Source organism: Hoplias malabaricus, chromosome 1, assembly GCF_029633855.1.
Source record: "Hoplias malabaricus isolate fHopMal1 chromosome 1, fHopMal1.hap1, whole genome shotgun sequence".
Taxonomy (NCBI): Eukaryota; Metazoa; Chordata; class Actinopteri; order Characiformes; family Erythrinidae; genus Hoplias; species Hoplias malabaricus.
The window spans coordinates 59,709,707-59,727,307 of record NC_089800.1 but is presented as its reverse complement, the minus strand read 5'-3'; the positions used below and the strand labels follow the sequence as shown (position 1 = coordinate 59,727,307).

Sequence of the window (17,601 nt, the reverse complement as noted above, 5' to 3'; positions counted from 1 at the left end):
CGTAGTCCTGACCAAACAATATCTCAGGAATGCATATACCTCCAGAGATTAATCAGCAAATGTAACAGCTGTAGCTTAGCATACAAGAAACTGGCTTAGGACCGGAAGGTCACTCGTTCGAGCTCCAAGAAAGAGAGCACATTGAGCAGAACTCCCAAGTTTAAACTGCCTGGAGCGCTGAGGTGGCTGCCTGCTGATATTGGGATGTGTGTTCATTGCCCCTAGTGGGTGAATGCAAGAAGTGTGTGTGTTCACAAACATTTTTTTATGTAGTGGAATATAATTTGCTTTCACTGTAAAACACAGTGAGCACACACATGCGCTATCACACTATGAGAATATCCATACACGTACGCACCTGGAGAGGTGGACAGCCACCCCCATCCCCATCCCCAAGAACCTTCCAGTCCCATGACTGCTTCTCTAACCTTTAAACCACAAATGGCTTCCCAGAGTTTTATGGATATGATTGGTTTATACAGTTTTCTTTACATTCTCTTCAAACATCACCAATGAGAACATTTCAAGGAAGGATTTAGGGATTGGGAGGAAGCCCGCAAACAAATCTCAGACTGTTTTGGTGATTTAGAAATCCTGCAGAGACATTATTTAGGTCCCAGAAAGAGGACCTGTCCGGTGAAAAAAGGACATATGATTACCTTATTTCCACACATGCAGGGCTTAAAAAAAACAGGTAAAATAGTTAAATTACCTGCAAAATTTGCACTGTTAAACAAAGAAGTAAAAAAATCTTCAAGCAGAAGATATCATCCTGCTCCAGTAGTCAAGCAGTACACACAAATGTGTCTTGGTGGAGTGCTTTGAAAAGAAGACTTAAGGTAAGCGGTGGGATTGGTTTCAGTTGGATATTTTCTAAATATATATAAAAAATATATATAAAAATCTGTTTTCTGAAATGGCTTGACACATGCATGACATTCCAAGTAATGTTAAAGCTTTGAAGCCTGTGACGTATGCAGCACTGACATTTGTCAAATTTGTCAAATCAAATTTGTTTGTCATGACAGTGTTTTTTTTACGTCCTATAGGTGCAAAAAATAGCTGCCTGTACGGTGCATGTCTTCCACATTATGAGTTTTGCTGAAATATTTTTAGCAGTAGGATCACTGAAAACCTTCCCCTGGTTCCATATGAGTTATTGTAACCCTCCTCATGTTGTGAATTCTGTAGGGGTTTTTTAGTGTGAGAACAGCATTTTTTTATTCATTGGATACATCACATGTCACATTACAGCATGACTTATAGGCACATGATGAGTATCCACTGTATTTGCGCACCCCCTCTGGCAGTCATCTGGAATTCAGAACTGCATTTACATTCACTAATAGCAACATACACATGGCACGTGCCTTGCGCCCAGGGATTCTGCGTAGGCTGCATAGTGACCTTGAACTGGATAAGGGGTTACCAAAAAGAAATAAATATATGACATGTCTGTGTAAGTATAAATATTGTTATAAGATTGGAAATAATGAAATAGATGTAAATTGATAATCACCCCTCATTTCTTCAAAATAGTTTTGACTTTTATTCAAATTACTCATTTTTTATTTGCTCTTCAGCTACTGCAGACACAGTCTAACACTCGAGAAACATCCTTCAGTTAATATGACAAGCTTATCATGGTTTATTGTACATTACAATAATAAAGCAAGAGCACAGTTAAAGCCTCACATTCCACACAATTCAAACTGGGCCAAATAATTCAGTATAAGAATTAGAAATTGCTGCATTTGCAAATCATCAAAGCATATACAACACCAAGAACAAGAGAACGCTCATATCAGCCGTCTTCTGTCAACACAGTAACTCTCAGCAAATGTTTAGGTAACACTAGACACATAAAAATTAACAAAACCTAAAGTTCTATTAGAAAGGGTATGGATATAGATAATTGCTATTAAACAAAACAATAAACATGATTACTCTTTTTACTGACTGATTATATTTAACATACATAGAGCCAGTTTTCCAGACATGGAATAAACTAGAACCAGACTAAAAAGACTTGCCAGTGTAATGTACTCTTATTTGTAGCCAGAAAACTGACCCATTAGGAAATAAATTAAAAATAAATCTTGTCAGATTAGATAGCTAGGTTCTTTTCTAAGTCACACAAAGTGTGATGAACAAAAATCATACCCCAACCACAAGTGTAGCTGTCATTTAGGTTTATGTGCATTCTCATTTTTACCCTTCAGGCAGTACCTCTATCAAAAGTACTTTTGTTCACAATGTTTAATAAATTACTTTGCCAAATGAATCGTATGCATACATTTTATCCTTGTCAAAAATGACTTCAATGCATTTAGTGTTAATGTATTACTGTGAACATACTGTTCAAAAACCAAACACTAGGTACCGTTGTTTACAATTCTATTAGAAGTGGTGACTGTTTAAGTGATGTGGTGGAATTATTTCTATGCTTTACAGTGACTTACATGATAATGTTCACATCTTCTGAATCATGATCTCCAAACATCTATTGAAGATTTCTACAGGGAAAATTGCTACCATAACACACTGCTAATAACACATTAAAATGAGTCATATTTTGTATAAAAAAAAATTAAAACACACATAAACTGCTAAAATATTGGATGTAATGGCACATTAATGAGAAGTTTAAAAATGCCTGAAGTATGATTACACCTACCAACCCTATTCTTGTAGATCTACCCTCCTACAAGGGGTAATGTCTACAACATCTTATCATACATGTCTAAACAACACGTTCTGGCCTCTTTGTTTAGGTGGTTAGGTGTAGATTAGGCGAGTATTTTAGGGCTGGAAATAAACTTGGCAGGGTGCAAAAGTGCACACCTCAGCATTAGAAAAATGTTTAAACGCATGTTAACTCATTGCATTGTCCCCTTTTATAGGCAATAATATTCTGCCAAATTCATTTTAAAGTTTACACTTGGTAAACATCCTATATTAAAAGGTCCACAAAAAATCTTATCTTCAGGGTAACAGAATTGATGATCTTCTTGCATGCACATCAATTTTTAGCCTTTCATATATCAGTGATATGAAACGTATACACATACACCCCACCCTAAGAGAAAAATCAAAACTAGAGACTGATCTGTACTAGCTCTAAGTAATTCATTCTACTACCATCTTCCCCCAAGACATTATCCAGCAGTCTTTTTTAATATGGTATTGTTGTCTTCATCTCAGGATTAAAAAAGCACTAATATTTAAGCAATTTGGCCACTTCTGTACCTTTTAAATGCCTCTAAAGTGTACTCCATTTCTAACGGGCCAAACTGCCCTGGCTGTCAACTCTATGTCCCAGCACAACACAAGCAGGAGCCTACACAGAGCGCTGCACATCCTTTTTCATGATGCACAATCAAATATTAACTGTGCTGCCTTGAAAAAGATGGCTAGAACTGTCCTTTATTTAAGCCTCTGAGTCACATTGGCCAAGGCAACAGCAAATGCTTGCACAGCTGAAAATGGGTACTGAAAATCTAGGATGTATGCATTACCATCAATTCTGCCAAACTGCATCACCTGAAATAGAAGATCAAAGTGAAATTCATGTGCTTGTAGACAATGTTATGATTTAAGTAAAGCATTTGCTTTTAAAAACGGTAAAAGAATTAAAATTTTTAAGGTTGTGATATGACAAAATTTAAATACATTTAAAAACAATAATAAGGAGAAGAAAATGTACATTTTTTTAATAGGTGGGTGATAAAACCACTATGATACATTTAAAGTCATTTTAGGATACAAAATATAAATCAGTATATTTGCTTTTGGTAACATTGTGCAGAAAATAAATAGTGCCACATTTATATACAATAAACAACATATACTATTGTACAATGATTACATAAAAAAATTCACATACTGCACAAAATCCATTTAACAAGACTAGTTATGTGTTCTATATAATAAGTTGATCAATACACTATTCACAATATGTTATTTATTGTGATAACCATAAATATTGTCATTTTGTCCAGACATACGAGTGCTTTGAAACAGTAATTCTGTCAACTGATATAACCAAAGTGAAATATTGTGATGAATTATGAAAACGGACAAACAAATATATATTCTTACCTGGCGTCCGTCGAGCTCTATTTGGAAATTTTTGGCTGACTCCTGTGTCACTCTTCCTCCAAAGTCAAGCTGGTAGACTTGGGTGGCTTCATTCCATAAGGGTTGTTTGTTGGCCATGACATATACAAAACCCTGGCTGCCAAGGCCCCGATCCTCTCTCTCATTTGCCTTGCGGCACTTAATTTCCTCCAATTCGTTTGCTGTGCGCAGGCTGCGTTTACTCTTCCAGCCTTTCTTACTGCTCTGGCTTTGATTCATTAGTTCATCGCCACTAATGAAAAGTTCAGGCTCACTTTCTGAGCTGTCTTGGAATTCATTTGTTGTCCTGCTTAACTTTTTGGCCTTGTTCAGCTGCTCTTTCTGTCCCTTAGGCTTCTTTTTCTCTCTCACTCCAAGCCTTGGGCTGGAAATGAGAGAATTGAAGTCAGACAGAGCACGGCCTTCCTTTTTTGATTTGTTCTCAGAAACAGTAGACATGTTTGCCTCCTCTGCCCTGCTGTCAAGTCTCTTGCGACTTTTTTTGTTGAACCTGTCTGCCCCCTGTGGTACTGGACTCTCATTAAGCGAGGACTGTTCCTGAAAACTCTCACCAGAGTCAGCTAACACCTCTGAGGTGCTCTGATGGTTCATAAGTTCAGCTGGAGGGGGAGGAGGGGGTAGAGGGGGAGGGGGAGGAGGTGGAGGTGGCGGAGGAGGCGGTGGTGGAGGTGAAAGAATGAGCTTTTCCAAACCCTGATGCATCTTATTTGGTAAAGTCGATGAGTGGTCCTGCATGGGAGGGCAAGCACTGTATGTGCTCCAGGGATGTAAGGCCATTGGATGCAGCTGAAGGTTGGTGCATGAACTAGCACCAGGATACATGGGTGGTAGTGGGCAACAAGCTAAATTGGCCATATTATTTGCATAACCAGGCGGCAAGACCAAAGATTGGTCCTGCTGACTGAATGGAACTGATGTTACCATCTCACTGGTACCACATGACTGTGGAGGACTTTGCAAAGACTGGAGCTGAGGTCCACCGTGGCCCACACCAGGGGGAAAGGGGGAGAGAGAAATCTGATAAGCTGATGGCAGGGTCATAGCACTAGGACTAGAGGGAGGTTTGGCTGAGAGGACAAAAGGCATCCGGGTTATATCTAAGTGCTGTGCTTGGCTGAGTAAAAGTGGGGGTGGCTTGTGAGGTCCTGGTGGGCTTGTTAATATATTTTGATCCTGTGGCATCCACATTTGGTCTGAAGAAGGAGAATCCCACTGATAAGGTGGTGGACGTTTCACCGTTAAACCGACATCTCCAAGTGTTAAATGTCGCACTGATTTTTCTAAATGGCACTGCTGGTTTAGCGTCTCATCTTCCGTAAAAGCAGAGTTGATATACACAGTTCTGTCTCGACTGTTGTCTACGGGACTCAGCAGGTTGTAAGAGGACTGTGAGGCCAGAGGTGAAGCACTTTTAGAGTGCACAATTATAGTGCTGTGTTGGGCCCCTTTGCCAGGGGGGAAATCCTGTCGCACCACAGTGCCACCTGCAATGCCACTGCTGTTGCTCCCACCACCACTGACACTTACACTAGTACTGCTGCTATTGCTGCTGCACTGGGTGCATGTGTACAAAGCTGTGGGAATCCTGGGCTGGTAGGAAAGTGCAAGGGCACTGTTAACTTTAGATTTGGTTGGTAAAGTCCTCACCGTATCTACCATTTGAGAAATTTTTAAAGCAGCTTCCCTGCGATCCCGTCGCAGAGTAGCATGGATAAGACTGCTGTCAATCCTTTGTGTAGGACTCCTAATCACATTAATCTGGTTAGCAGGGTCAGGGTATGGTGGTGGATCTCCACTTGGTATGGTGTATCGAGGCACTGAAAGACGGCTCAGGGTTGCTGAGCTATAGGGAAGTTGGACTTTCTTGTTTTCAGATGAGGTTACCTTCAGTGTAGCTGAACTACCCATCCCTTGCATACCATAGGCATTCTGGTTCCTTATGAGACGTCTCCTTGGCCTACACACCTCTTCCACATTTCCACTGCTGTCAAAGGTTGTGATCCTTTCATAACCCAAAGGAGTTGGGTATTGGAGGCTCACTGGGTGAAGAGAGAACTCATCCTTAGTTAAGCACGAATCTGCTGACAACGTGTTAGCATTTTCACTGCTAACAATGAGGCTTGGAGGGGCTGTAGAGGGAACAGCAGCTGCTGCAGACACCACTGTCCCTGGGTATGGTGGTGGAGGGTTCATTTTGCGCATCTGAATCTCAAGAGAACTGTCACTTTCAATAAAAGACTGTGGTCGAGAAGGGACTTTCAGAGTATGTGTTTGCTCAATTCTATCTGGAGGTTGGTCTGGGTGAGGAATCTGAGGCATCATCTGGAGCTGATGCATGGAAATGGGTGTGTACCCTGTAGGAGGAGGTGGTAAAGATATCTGCATCTTGAGCTGCTGCTGCATTTGTTGATGCTGCCTTTGCATCTGTTGATGCTGCTGCTGCATTTGTTGATGCTGCTGCTGAAGCTGTTGTTGCTGCTGCCTCATTTCTTGGATTTGTTGCCGAATTTGTTGCTGTTGCTGTTGCATTTGCTCATGTTGGAGCTGCATCTGATGTTGCTGCTGTTGCATTTGCTGCTGATGTTGCTGCACCTGCTGATGTTGTTGTACTTGCTGTTGCAACTGCTGTTGCTGCATTTGCTGATGATGCTGCTGTAGTTGCTGCTGCTGCAGTTGCTGCTGCTGCAGTTGTTGCTGCTGCAGTTGCTGCTGCTGCAGTTGTTGCTGCTGCAGTTGCTGATGATGCTGTTGCAGCTGCTGCTGTTGTAGTTGCTGCTGTTGTAGTTGCTGCTGTTGCAGTTGCTGCTGTTGCAGTTGTTGTTGTTGCAGTTGCTGCTGTTGCAGTTGCTGCTGTTGTTGTATGTGCTGTTGAATTTGTTGATGATGTTGTGATTGCATTTGCTGTTGGTGCTGCATGTGCTGTGCATGCTGCTGCATTGGTGGTTGGTGCTGTTGCTGTGCTTGCTGGTGCTGCTGCAACTTCAGATGCTGCTGTTGTGTCTGAGATTGATGTTTTGATGATTGATGATGATCTTCCTGTTGCTGTTGTTGCTGACGTTGCTGATGAGGTTGTGGTGGCAAATGGTGTGGTGGTGGTGGAAGTGTTCCACTTAAAATGTTGCCCATTTCTAGACCACTGAAAATGACCTGTCCAGGGCTGGAGTATCTTGTTGGTACAGAATACTGCGCTGTCACATTGTCTGGACTATGATCAGAAACTGTTGCATTAGCTGCTGCTGCTGCTGCAGCAGCTGCAGCTGCAGTAGCTGTAGGATTAGTTAGGACATCAAGCTGAATATTCTGATTTGCCAGTAGAGACTGGACAAGTCCTATGCTCTGTGTAGGTGACATTGCCTGAGCAGGACTATGTATGGGAGCAATTGGTATATTAACTGTGCAGGGAGGATTATCACCTGACACCCCTGAGGGTCCCATCACTGAAAAGAAAATCATGGTGCCTCAGTGTTAGTACTTCATGGATATAATTTAATAGGTCCGACCAATTAATACATTAAAATCGCAAACTCCATTTCCAGAAAAGTTGTTATGCTGTGCGAAATGTAAATAAAAAAAAGAATTAACCCCTATATTAAGGGCTGCATGGTGGCACAGCAGGTAGTGTCGCAGTCACACAGTTCCAGGGACCTGGAGGTTGTGGGTTAAATTCCCGCTAATATTTTTAAGTCATACTTTATCTTCACATTACTATAACCTATTTATCTGTCATCAGTTCACTTTTACTTCTGTTTTGTTCTCTGTTGTGCTCTCCGTTGTCGACCTGAGGAGGATGGGTTCCCCTGTACGAGTCTTGGTTCCTTCCAAGGATTTTTCCTTGCCACTGTTACCCTTAGCTTGCTCATAGGAGACTTGGACCAGGATCTCTGTAAAGCTGCTTTGTGACAAATTTCTGTTGTGAAAAGCGCTATATATACACATGTTTACGACTGTGTTGCAGCACCACATCTTTTAACCTTTAGCAATTGAGGAGTCCAACTGTTGTGGTTTTGAAAGTAAAATATTTTCCTGAACTAATTCAGAACTTCTCTATAGAACAATGTTGTTGTAATACATGCAGAATGTGGACTGGCCATGTCTTAATTCAGTAAGCAAGGATTTCCCAGAAACAGATGTCAGCACATTGCTCTGAAACCTGTATATACCATTCAGCATTAACAGTGCTTTCATAGAGGTGCATGTCACCTATGCCATGTGCACGAAGGCACCCCACACAGTCACGGACGCTGTTTTTTAACTGTGTGTATAACAAGCCTTATTAGCCCAGAATATGTGGCATCCCTTATCTAAAAAAAGAATTTACAATTTTTGATTTGTCAGTCTGCAGGACACTTTCCTCTTTGAATTAATCTATTGCTTTTGGAACTTGTTGTTTGGATATAGAGATTTCTCTGGGTTTTCTGAAACTTTTAATGATATGTACAGTAGAAGGAGTCCCCAGGTTCTTTCCTATTTCACATTGAGAAATGTGATTCTTGAATTCTTTCAATGTTTGATGAACCCCTCCCCATTTTTACTTCTGAAAGTCTTAGCCTCTCAGAGATGAACCTTTGTTATTCAATCATGTAACTGAGTTGGTGCCAATTAACTTATTTGGCACCAAATATTAATCTGACATATTTTTCAAAAAACAATATATTTTCTCATTTGCAACATTACAAATGTTGTCTTTGGACTGTTTTAATTAAATATACAGTTTTTACTTACATTTTGCAGAGCATCACAACTTTTTTGGAAATAAGGTTTGTATATATTCAATAAATTACCTGGTAAATCATCTTCATCTTCACTGAATACATTAGGATTGAAGACTGGTAAGCTCATAAAGTCTGGTGATATTTTACGGACCTCTGGCAGATAGATTGTCATCTGACGTGGTTGCAAGTGCAACAAACTTGTCTTATAGATAACTGAAACAAAATTAAAACATAGTAAAGGCTAGTAGTGATATACTATATATAATATTCTTTAAAGCATGATTATAATTATCAAAGCACAACAGTCTCACCTGCACCCAAATTTGCTGGCAAAAAAGAAGCAAGTCCCACAATCTTAAACTTTGTGCCCCAGATATTTGAGGTGACTTGAGCCAGATAATTATGCTGAAAGACAAAAAAAGTGATCATTTTAAAAGCTGAGTGTTAAAAGAGTAAGGTGGGTCTTACTTGTCAAAAACACTAACTACCTCACTTATTCCATCAATTGGAAATTCCCTGCGAGTGAGGCTTGGAGACCGTATGGTAGGTTTCTTTGGTAATCTCGGAGACCTAGACATTTCTTGAGATACTTGGGCAAGTTTGGGTGATTTTCTTGATTCCATGTTGATTCTAGTCAGTAAAACAGAATAAAATGGGTTGAGGAAACATTTTCAGAATAGGCACATCTTAAAAAAAGATGTGCACAGAAAAGCACATTGTAATTATTCATAATAATTGTTACAATAAATACATTTTATATTGCATGTCTGTGGTTGTCAGTGGTTTGAAGTTTGCACTTGTAATGGATTAAAAATAATCCCAATCCCCTATGTGAAACTGTCACAATAGCAGCAGTGTACCTGGGAAGCTTAGGTGACCTGTTTCCTCTGGAAAGTTTTGGTGACTTCCTTCCAACCCACTCATCGCTCAATTCAATATCACTTGAGTCCGAGCAGTTGCAGCTGTCAGTCATGTAGGATATCATACCGTTCACGCAGACATCATCTGAAATTCAAAGGCAACTTTATGTTACCTTTGAAAGCCCTTAATGGCTGCATCTGAAAATATCCATGGCCTTTTAACACAGAACAAAAAAAAAAAAGAACTTCACCTGTTTTACTGTCCATTTTGGGGTCCATTATAACAAATTCTGGACGAAGTTTACTGATTCGACGGCCTTTGAGGATAGGCACCAGACCTCCCAAGTGCTCCAGATAGAGGGTATAACATGGCCCTCCAGCTTCTGGATTTTCTTCTGCACGCTTCATAGTACAATGCAATCTTTCATTTCCTGCCGTGGGGTAGCTGACAAAGTCACGAATGTTGTTTGGATCAGGAATAGGAGGCTAAGGAAATAAAACAAATATTTGTACTGAATAACCATTACCTGCAGCTGTTTTAAATAAATATATAATATTTCTGCATAAAGTCAGCACAGTGAGTTACCTTTATAGTTGGAATGAATGCACTTGTAACATAGGAACAGAGGAGGGAGGGCATGTTCAGTTTGCCCACATCTCTCTCCTCTCTCAGGGCACTGGCTATGCCCTGCTGACACAACAACTGGAGACTGGCCACCCTGTGCTCTACACGCACAACATACAGTGCTGGCCCACAGGCCAGAAACAGTCGTGAGTCCCGGTGACCCCAGCAAATAGTGGTGATAGGCCTCTGAAAATAGAACAGCCAAATTCCGCATGTGAGTTGATCAACCAGTGATTCTGACATTAACAATGACTAATTTTATTTAGAATATTGCACAAATTTTATTTATCTACTACCTTTTACTTTCTAACAAAAAAACCCAAATATATAAAATCAGCTTTACAGCACAGAGCTTTGCCATAGACACTTTTTTATTATTATTTCCACCCTATGTTTTAAATTTGACTGAGGTCCAGTGTTAGTTGGCCTTGTTATGGATTTTAATTTCCTGGTTAAAAAACAAAAACAAAACTAACCTATAGCGCTTTTTGTTTGTGGCAAGAAGCATTATCATTCTGAAAATGAAATCACTAAACCTCTTTTCTAGTGATGGAATGAGAAGACTATCCAAAATTTCAATGTGCATTTGTGCGTTGACTGTTGAAATAATTATTGCATCTGACATGCAACCCAATATCTTAAATATGTGGGGAAATTTGATTGTGTTATTGAGGCAATCATCTTTTACATGTTTCATTTGAACAGCAGCATCACCTTGCTAATGCAGATACTTGATTCATCACTGAATATCATTTTCATCCACTCACCCTAACTTTGTGCTAGATTTAGTTTGATCATTGACAACCCTAGTCATATTCAGATTTTATACTTGCACCAAAGTTTTGGAACAGCCATTTTTGCCACACTGTTTTGAAGAAGTTATATTGTCTTTTTACTTGGTTCACACTGACTCTCTTGTTGAATATGTTTTTTTTTTTCAGTTAGCCACGTTCTGCAGCCCATTATGGTTATGCACACTTTGTTAACGGCAAATTACAAGGTAATTCTGTATATTTTCCACTACATTGAGTAATTTCATAACTTTTCCCACTACTTGATATGAAAAATACAAGCCATTATTTAAAATACATTTATCTAGTTTCAAAGCCAGAATGTTTAGCTATTACATTTTTGTTGTATTTAAGTTATTTGTTTTTTTTATTTTATTTTGCTTTGAAGTAAATATTAACAACAATTATTTAAAATGGAAAGGAAAACTTGAATAAGGTGATGTGTGAAAACATGACTTCAGCTTTGTACATTTTCTTAGGGAACTTTGTATTTTAGAGTTGTCTTTTCAAAGTGGAAAAAATGTACAGAAAAACTAAAATAGCAGCCTTTTTAGATGATATAACAATAGTTTTATATCATGGAGTTTTTTTTCTTTCCTATTTTTCATTAAATTAAAAACCCCTTGTAAATGAGCATTAATTAACAGAGTTAAGGCATGTGTGAGAATTTAGGCAGGCAGGTGAGAAAAAGCCTCTATTACTCTATTAGCTGCCTCATTAACTCCAGGGCAAAACTAAAGACACACCAAGGCTAAGCTAATTACATAAAATTCATTCATTCATTCATTCATTATCAGTTCAGGGTCGCGGTGGGTCCAGAGCCTACCTGGAATCATTGGGCGCAAGGCAGGAATACACCCTGGAGGGGGCGCCAATCCTTCACAGGACAACACAGACACACACACACATTCACTAACACACTCACACCTACGGACACTTTTGAGTCGCCAATCCACCTACCAACGTGTGTTTTTGGACTGTGGGAGGAAACCGGAGCACCTGGAGGAAACCCATGCGGACACGGGGAGAACACACCAACTCCTCACAGACAGTCACATACAATTAATTAACTATAAAATATACTATGACTATATACTATTCATTAAATATAAAAAAGTACCTTATTGAAATGGCTTTTAGATTTTACCTGTGCAGGTGTTTCCAAAGTATATATATGTTCGCCTTGAACATTATAGAACTTGACTAGGGCGTTTCTCATTATGGAGGCACAGGCAGAATCAGAAGGGAGCCCATGTCTTTCCATTCCAGCTACGGCTAACAAGTCTCCTTGAGAGCACCACTGCACCTCCACATCTGTACAAGAACAGTGTAAATTGATTGTGTTGAAACAATAAGTAAGAAGGTCACACTGATGTGTCCTGTTATTCTTGGTTTAGTATTCTGAAAAATGATCTTTACTTAAAAATAAAATCATTATATCACTGATATCTGATATCACTGATGCACAGTCACAACCCTATATGAGCCCTACATGTTTCATGCACCTATGTAAGCATATCAAATGAGGTCATTTCTACTGTACCTTTTAGTCCTGAGCGGATTATGTTGGGTGAAAGGTCATCGTAGTTGTTCATTAGACTAATGTCTCCAGAAATAAAGCTCACTGTCAGGAGTGGCTTCACATTACGCACTTCAAAGAAAAGAAAGTCTACAGTGAGCTGAAATATCAGAGCTAGTCACATAGACAGTTCAACAGAGTAGGTGATTTTTAGAATGTATCTGTGGTTAAGAATAGCAGCAAAATTCCCAAGAGCACAGTTTATTTATAATCATGCAAATGTGGAAAACTGTACCTTGACTTGGAGTATTATCATCAGAGTCTGTGTCACTTTCAGTACTGTCTTCCACCAAGAAATCGGGGCAGTTCCAAGACATGCCGACAATGCCATCTGACTCATGTAGCAGGACATGAGCTAGCATGCGACCATGGCAGTCCATTACAATAACCTGACCATCTGCTGTTCCAAACAACACCTGCACAAATGCAGTGTTACTCATTACCTGCACGTACCAACTATATTGAAACACTATATTTGAGTTATGTTTACATTTTTCTCAAACATATGTGTGTATATATGTAACACTATCAGTTACAGATTACCTGTTGATCATCAGGAGTCCAGATTCCACAGGTAATTTGGCTTTCCAGGTTGATCTCAGATGACCAGTGTCTCTGGCCACTGACTGAGCCCACCAAGACAAAGCCATCCCTGTAGGCGATCAGGGCCTGAGTGCCATCATGGGACCAGGTGAAATCACTTACCTAACAGACAGGCAGGTATTAGGCTTGAATACCTTCTGAAAAAATAGTAAATGACCAAAACAGCTAAAACTAGGGAGTTTTTATTCATAACACCCGATGACCCGATTTATAAGGTACATAATAATTTCCATTATGATTCAATGATGAAAACGTTATACTTGATGTGGAAATACAGATCCTTGAATACAGCAGAGTACCTGAGCCCCTCGATCATTAACCAGCTCCACAGACCATCGTCCCTCATACTGTATCCAGACAAATATGCCTCCTTCCATATCACAAGTAGCAAGCTTCTGAAATGGTTCATTCCATCTGACAAGGACAACCTGTTAGACACAGACAGCTCTCACATTACTGTTTCAGAGGGAGGCTCCTGGTTTATCATATCCTTTCTAAGTTTAATAATTCTGATAACATGTACACTTATAATTTCTTATCTCACATTTTTTTTGATACATTTTCATGCCTGTGTTGGGCCTATATTTAGAAATATTCAGTGTTAACCTAACTATGGTTGCAGAAATAGGGTTATCTAGTACATCTCCATTATATGACAAGGATATGATCTTCAAAACAGGGGAATACAATTTTCAAAGGCACATATAATAATGTGGATAAGCAGTTAAAGACAATGAATGAATAAATTAAACTTATAATAATAATAATAATACAAACCTCACTATTATGCCCTCTTAAATTGAAATTAATCCTTTGTGGAGTGTTTCTATCCCTCCTGCAGTGACTGGAGGTAAAAGTCACACCAACAACACCCCTCGCATTCCCAGTGGCCAGCCATCCTTCTTCATAGTAGCGCCTCCTGCACACAGGCTTTTCTTTTTCACTTTTAGGAACACGTCCTTTCCATGAGAGGCAGAGGATGTTGGAGTCACTGCAGAGGACAGGACCATGTTCCACCGCAGCCAACATCCCTACTGAGTGACCAGGCTACATAGTAAGGAAGAGAGGAAAGCTGAGTTGCCTTTTGTTGATGGTAGAGTGCCAACATCAGAGTAGCCCAGCATTCAACTTGACATCTACAATGCATCTGTAGTGCAAGGTCAATTGTTATTATGATTGTAAGCTTCCTTGGGTATGAGAAAGGCGCTATATACATTGAACTAATTATTATTTATTATTATTATTATTAATTACCAAATACAACAATTTAGACAGGTTTATTTGTATCTAGTGGACAAAAAAACAAACAAAAACTTCTAAAACATACTCAAAATAGTGGCCAATAGTTATGACGTTAGAATACCTGCTCATTGACTTCTATAACAGGGTGTTTTGAATCAGAGTGCATTTGGTAACTATAGTTCAGCCATTTCTGAGACTAGGTTGAAAAACAAAGCACTGGAGTATTCCTTGTCTGTACTAACAAATATCACAAACTAAATATGAACAGACAAAAATACAAACCAAATAACACGTTATGTGAGGGCTGGGCAATATATCTATAATATGACATCAAAATAATTCAATATATTTTCCAGATACTCAATATGCATCAAGATATTTGCTTTTTTTCTTTGTTTGATAGGTTGGAACAGAAACAATAAACAGTAATGATGCCTAAAAAAAAGTCTATGAGGAAAAAACTACACTAGTAAGCCATCTCATTATGATGACCTCCTTGTTTCTACACTCTTTGTGCATTTTATCTGCTCCACTGATCATAGAATTCAGTCAGTCGCTTCTACAATTTCTACAATTACACACTCTGGTCTATCAGTTACTCTGCATAGTTGTTAGCCACTTTTAACCCTGTTCTTCTGTGGTCAGGAAACCCACAGGACCACCACAGGCCAGGTATTATTCTGATTGGTGGATCATTCCCAGCACTGCAGTGACACTGGTTTGCTGAGTGGATCAGACACAACAGTGCTGCTGGAGTTTTTAAACACCTCAGTGTCAATGTTGGACTGAGAATAGTCCAGCAATCAAAAATATCCAGCCAACAGCATCCTGTGACCAGGGATGAAAGGGGGTGTGATGGTAAGTGTTAATTTATTCATAATCTGTCACTGCTTCATCCCGTTAAGGGACAAGTGGGTATCACTAGGTTCAAGGTGGGAGCACACCCCAGATGGGGCACCAGTCCCTCACAGGACATCACGCATTCACTCACATATTTCTCACACCGATGGAAAGATTTGAATAACAATTAACCCACAAGCATGTGTTTGGTTTGTGGGAGGAAACCAAAGGAGAGCACACCTAACATCTCACAGTAACCTGGGGCAGGAATTGAACCTACAAGTCCCTGGACCCTGGAGCTATGTGACCTGTTGCAGCACTGTATCCTAATAATGAATCAATAAAGAATCATATTGCCTATTCCGATTATATACGCACCTCTTCATAGTCCCTGGACATTATTAGTTGGAATAGTGATACTGACGGCGTCTTCCATTTTGTTTTTGATTTAAGAATTTTGTAGCAGCACCTGGGAAGTCCACACTTGCTTGCAGAAATGTATTTGTAAGAATTATTGCAGGAAATCAGGCCATTATACTCCGGAGATATGACATAAGTAACATTGTTTATTTTGATTTAAAAACGCTTGGGGGACACTCTGGAAGCCATATTCTTTTCCATTTTCGAAGTAGGAAGATAGTCAACGGTCCGGGGTTTCTGTAAAAGAAAAATAATTTATTTTAAAAATCAACAACAACGGGAAAGAGATAGCTGGAACAAAAGTTACAAGTGCAAAGTTACAATGTTTTTGTGGATAAAAAAAACGGTAAACACGGTCCGATGAAGCCGGTTTAATTTCTCTCGTTTGACGTTTACTAGTTCTTACGTCACAAGACGGTTAGTGGTGTAAAATCACTGCTGCTGTTTTTAGTTTTCGTTATGCTCAAGCTAAAACCGTTTAATCCTGTTTGACTGGGTTCCTAAGGTCACATAACACGGCCTGTGGATGTGTGAGTGCAGATGATGAGGACAGTTACTCCGCAGCCGTCATGGCAACACGGAGGCGATGATCACTGAATTTTAATGACATTTCACCGTGTCCCTTCATTTGAAAAACATCTTAGCAAAACTGTCCCCGTTATACACGCCCTGGTTTACTTCTAAATGCTGTCGGAGGAGTATTTAAAGCGGGCGACAATGAAAAAACCGTGTCAAAGTACAGCATCTGTGCGAGTTATTTATAACCGCCTCATAACGGCGAAACAGCACAGGGCCACATAACCATAATTAACCAGGGCTGAGTTAACGTTAGAGACAAATGCATCCAGACTCATTTAATCGAACAACATAACAAATATTTGGTCCTGCCTCTTAGCTTTTATGGCCCGAGTATAGAATACGAATAGAACACAGAAGAGATACTGCAATTTCATATCAGTACAGAGCCTAATATTGTCTTATAACCTCAGATACATTTATAGGCGAACTCACCTTTTCCAACTCGCTCTGAATGCGCCTAAATGGTTGCCAAGTACACACCTTGGATTAGAGAACCAAATTATGGCCGACGAATGAAGCGCGATAGCACAGAAAAACAAATTTGGTGTACGGGATTTTAACACCAGGAAAGGCAACCCAAGCTCTGACGGAGTGGGGGACATTACCACGTGACGGGCAAGCCCATCCAGAGGGGAACAGTTCCAGAGTAACACTGCAGTGAACAAGGGCACTGAACTGAATGGAGCCGACATCTCCCCACTTTCTTACCTTGTTTCTTAGATAGTTAGATAGTCCATTACTGAAGACGGAAAGAGAGGTCGGACATGATGTTTGTTCCGTTTCTTTCATGGGCAGCCTAGCACATTTGCAGATGGTATGAACCTATGCTTCACCGAGACACTGAAGCCTGCTCTAGTAAAATGGATCGAAAACTGTGGTGGAAGCATCAGCAAAAATGGCTGTGCTCATTACAAGGCTTTATCATTTTTTTTTTCTTTTTCAGATGCTTACCAAAGCATGCTGATACAGTCGTTTGTGACATAATTTTATGTTTAATATTAGCTAACGTTTTTACCCCTTCAGTTATTCAGTGGGTAAAGTGACCCGTTTTAAGAAGTTGCTTAAAGTGGAACTTCCCTACTTTTTAAAATATTTTTGTAAATATGTATTTATACTAATTAAACAATATTTCTCAATACATTACACACACACATACATACAAAAGATGAATGTTGTCCAGCTGTGGGTTTGTGTATTTTGCCTCTTGGGC

General features: G+C 39.6%; 1 protein-coding gene across 1 annotated transcript; it reads right to left on the bottom strand.

Annotated features, from left to right (window-relative positions):
* Positions 1-1,461: 1,461 nt before the first annotated feature.
* tulp4b (TUB like protein 4b) lies at positions 1,462-16,961 on the bottom strand. Its single transcript, XM_066668944.1, has 16 exons — positions 16,824-16,961; positions 15,771-16,049; positions 14,088-14,357; positions 13,610-13,738; positions 13,251-13,412; positions 12,943-13,123; positions 12,672-12,779; positions 12,276-12,442; positions 10,299-10,523; positions 9,964-10,198; positions 9,713-9,857; positions 9,341-9,482; positions 9,164-9,257; positions 8,922-9,065; positions 4,102-7,577; positions 1,462-3,543 (listed from the first exon to the last, which is right to left on the bottom strand). Exons 2-16 carry the CDS (start codon positions 15,789-15,791, stop codon positions 3,427-3,429), a joined length of 5,616 nt encoding a protein of 1,871 aa, XP_066525041.1. The 5' UTR covers positions 15,792-16,049; positions 16,824-16,961; the 3' UTR covers positions 1,462-3,426.
* Between the last annotated feature and the right edge of the window lie 640 nt (positions 16,962-17,601).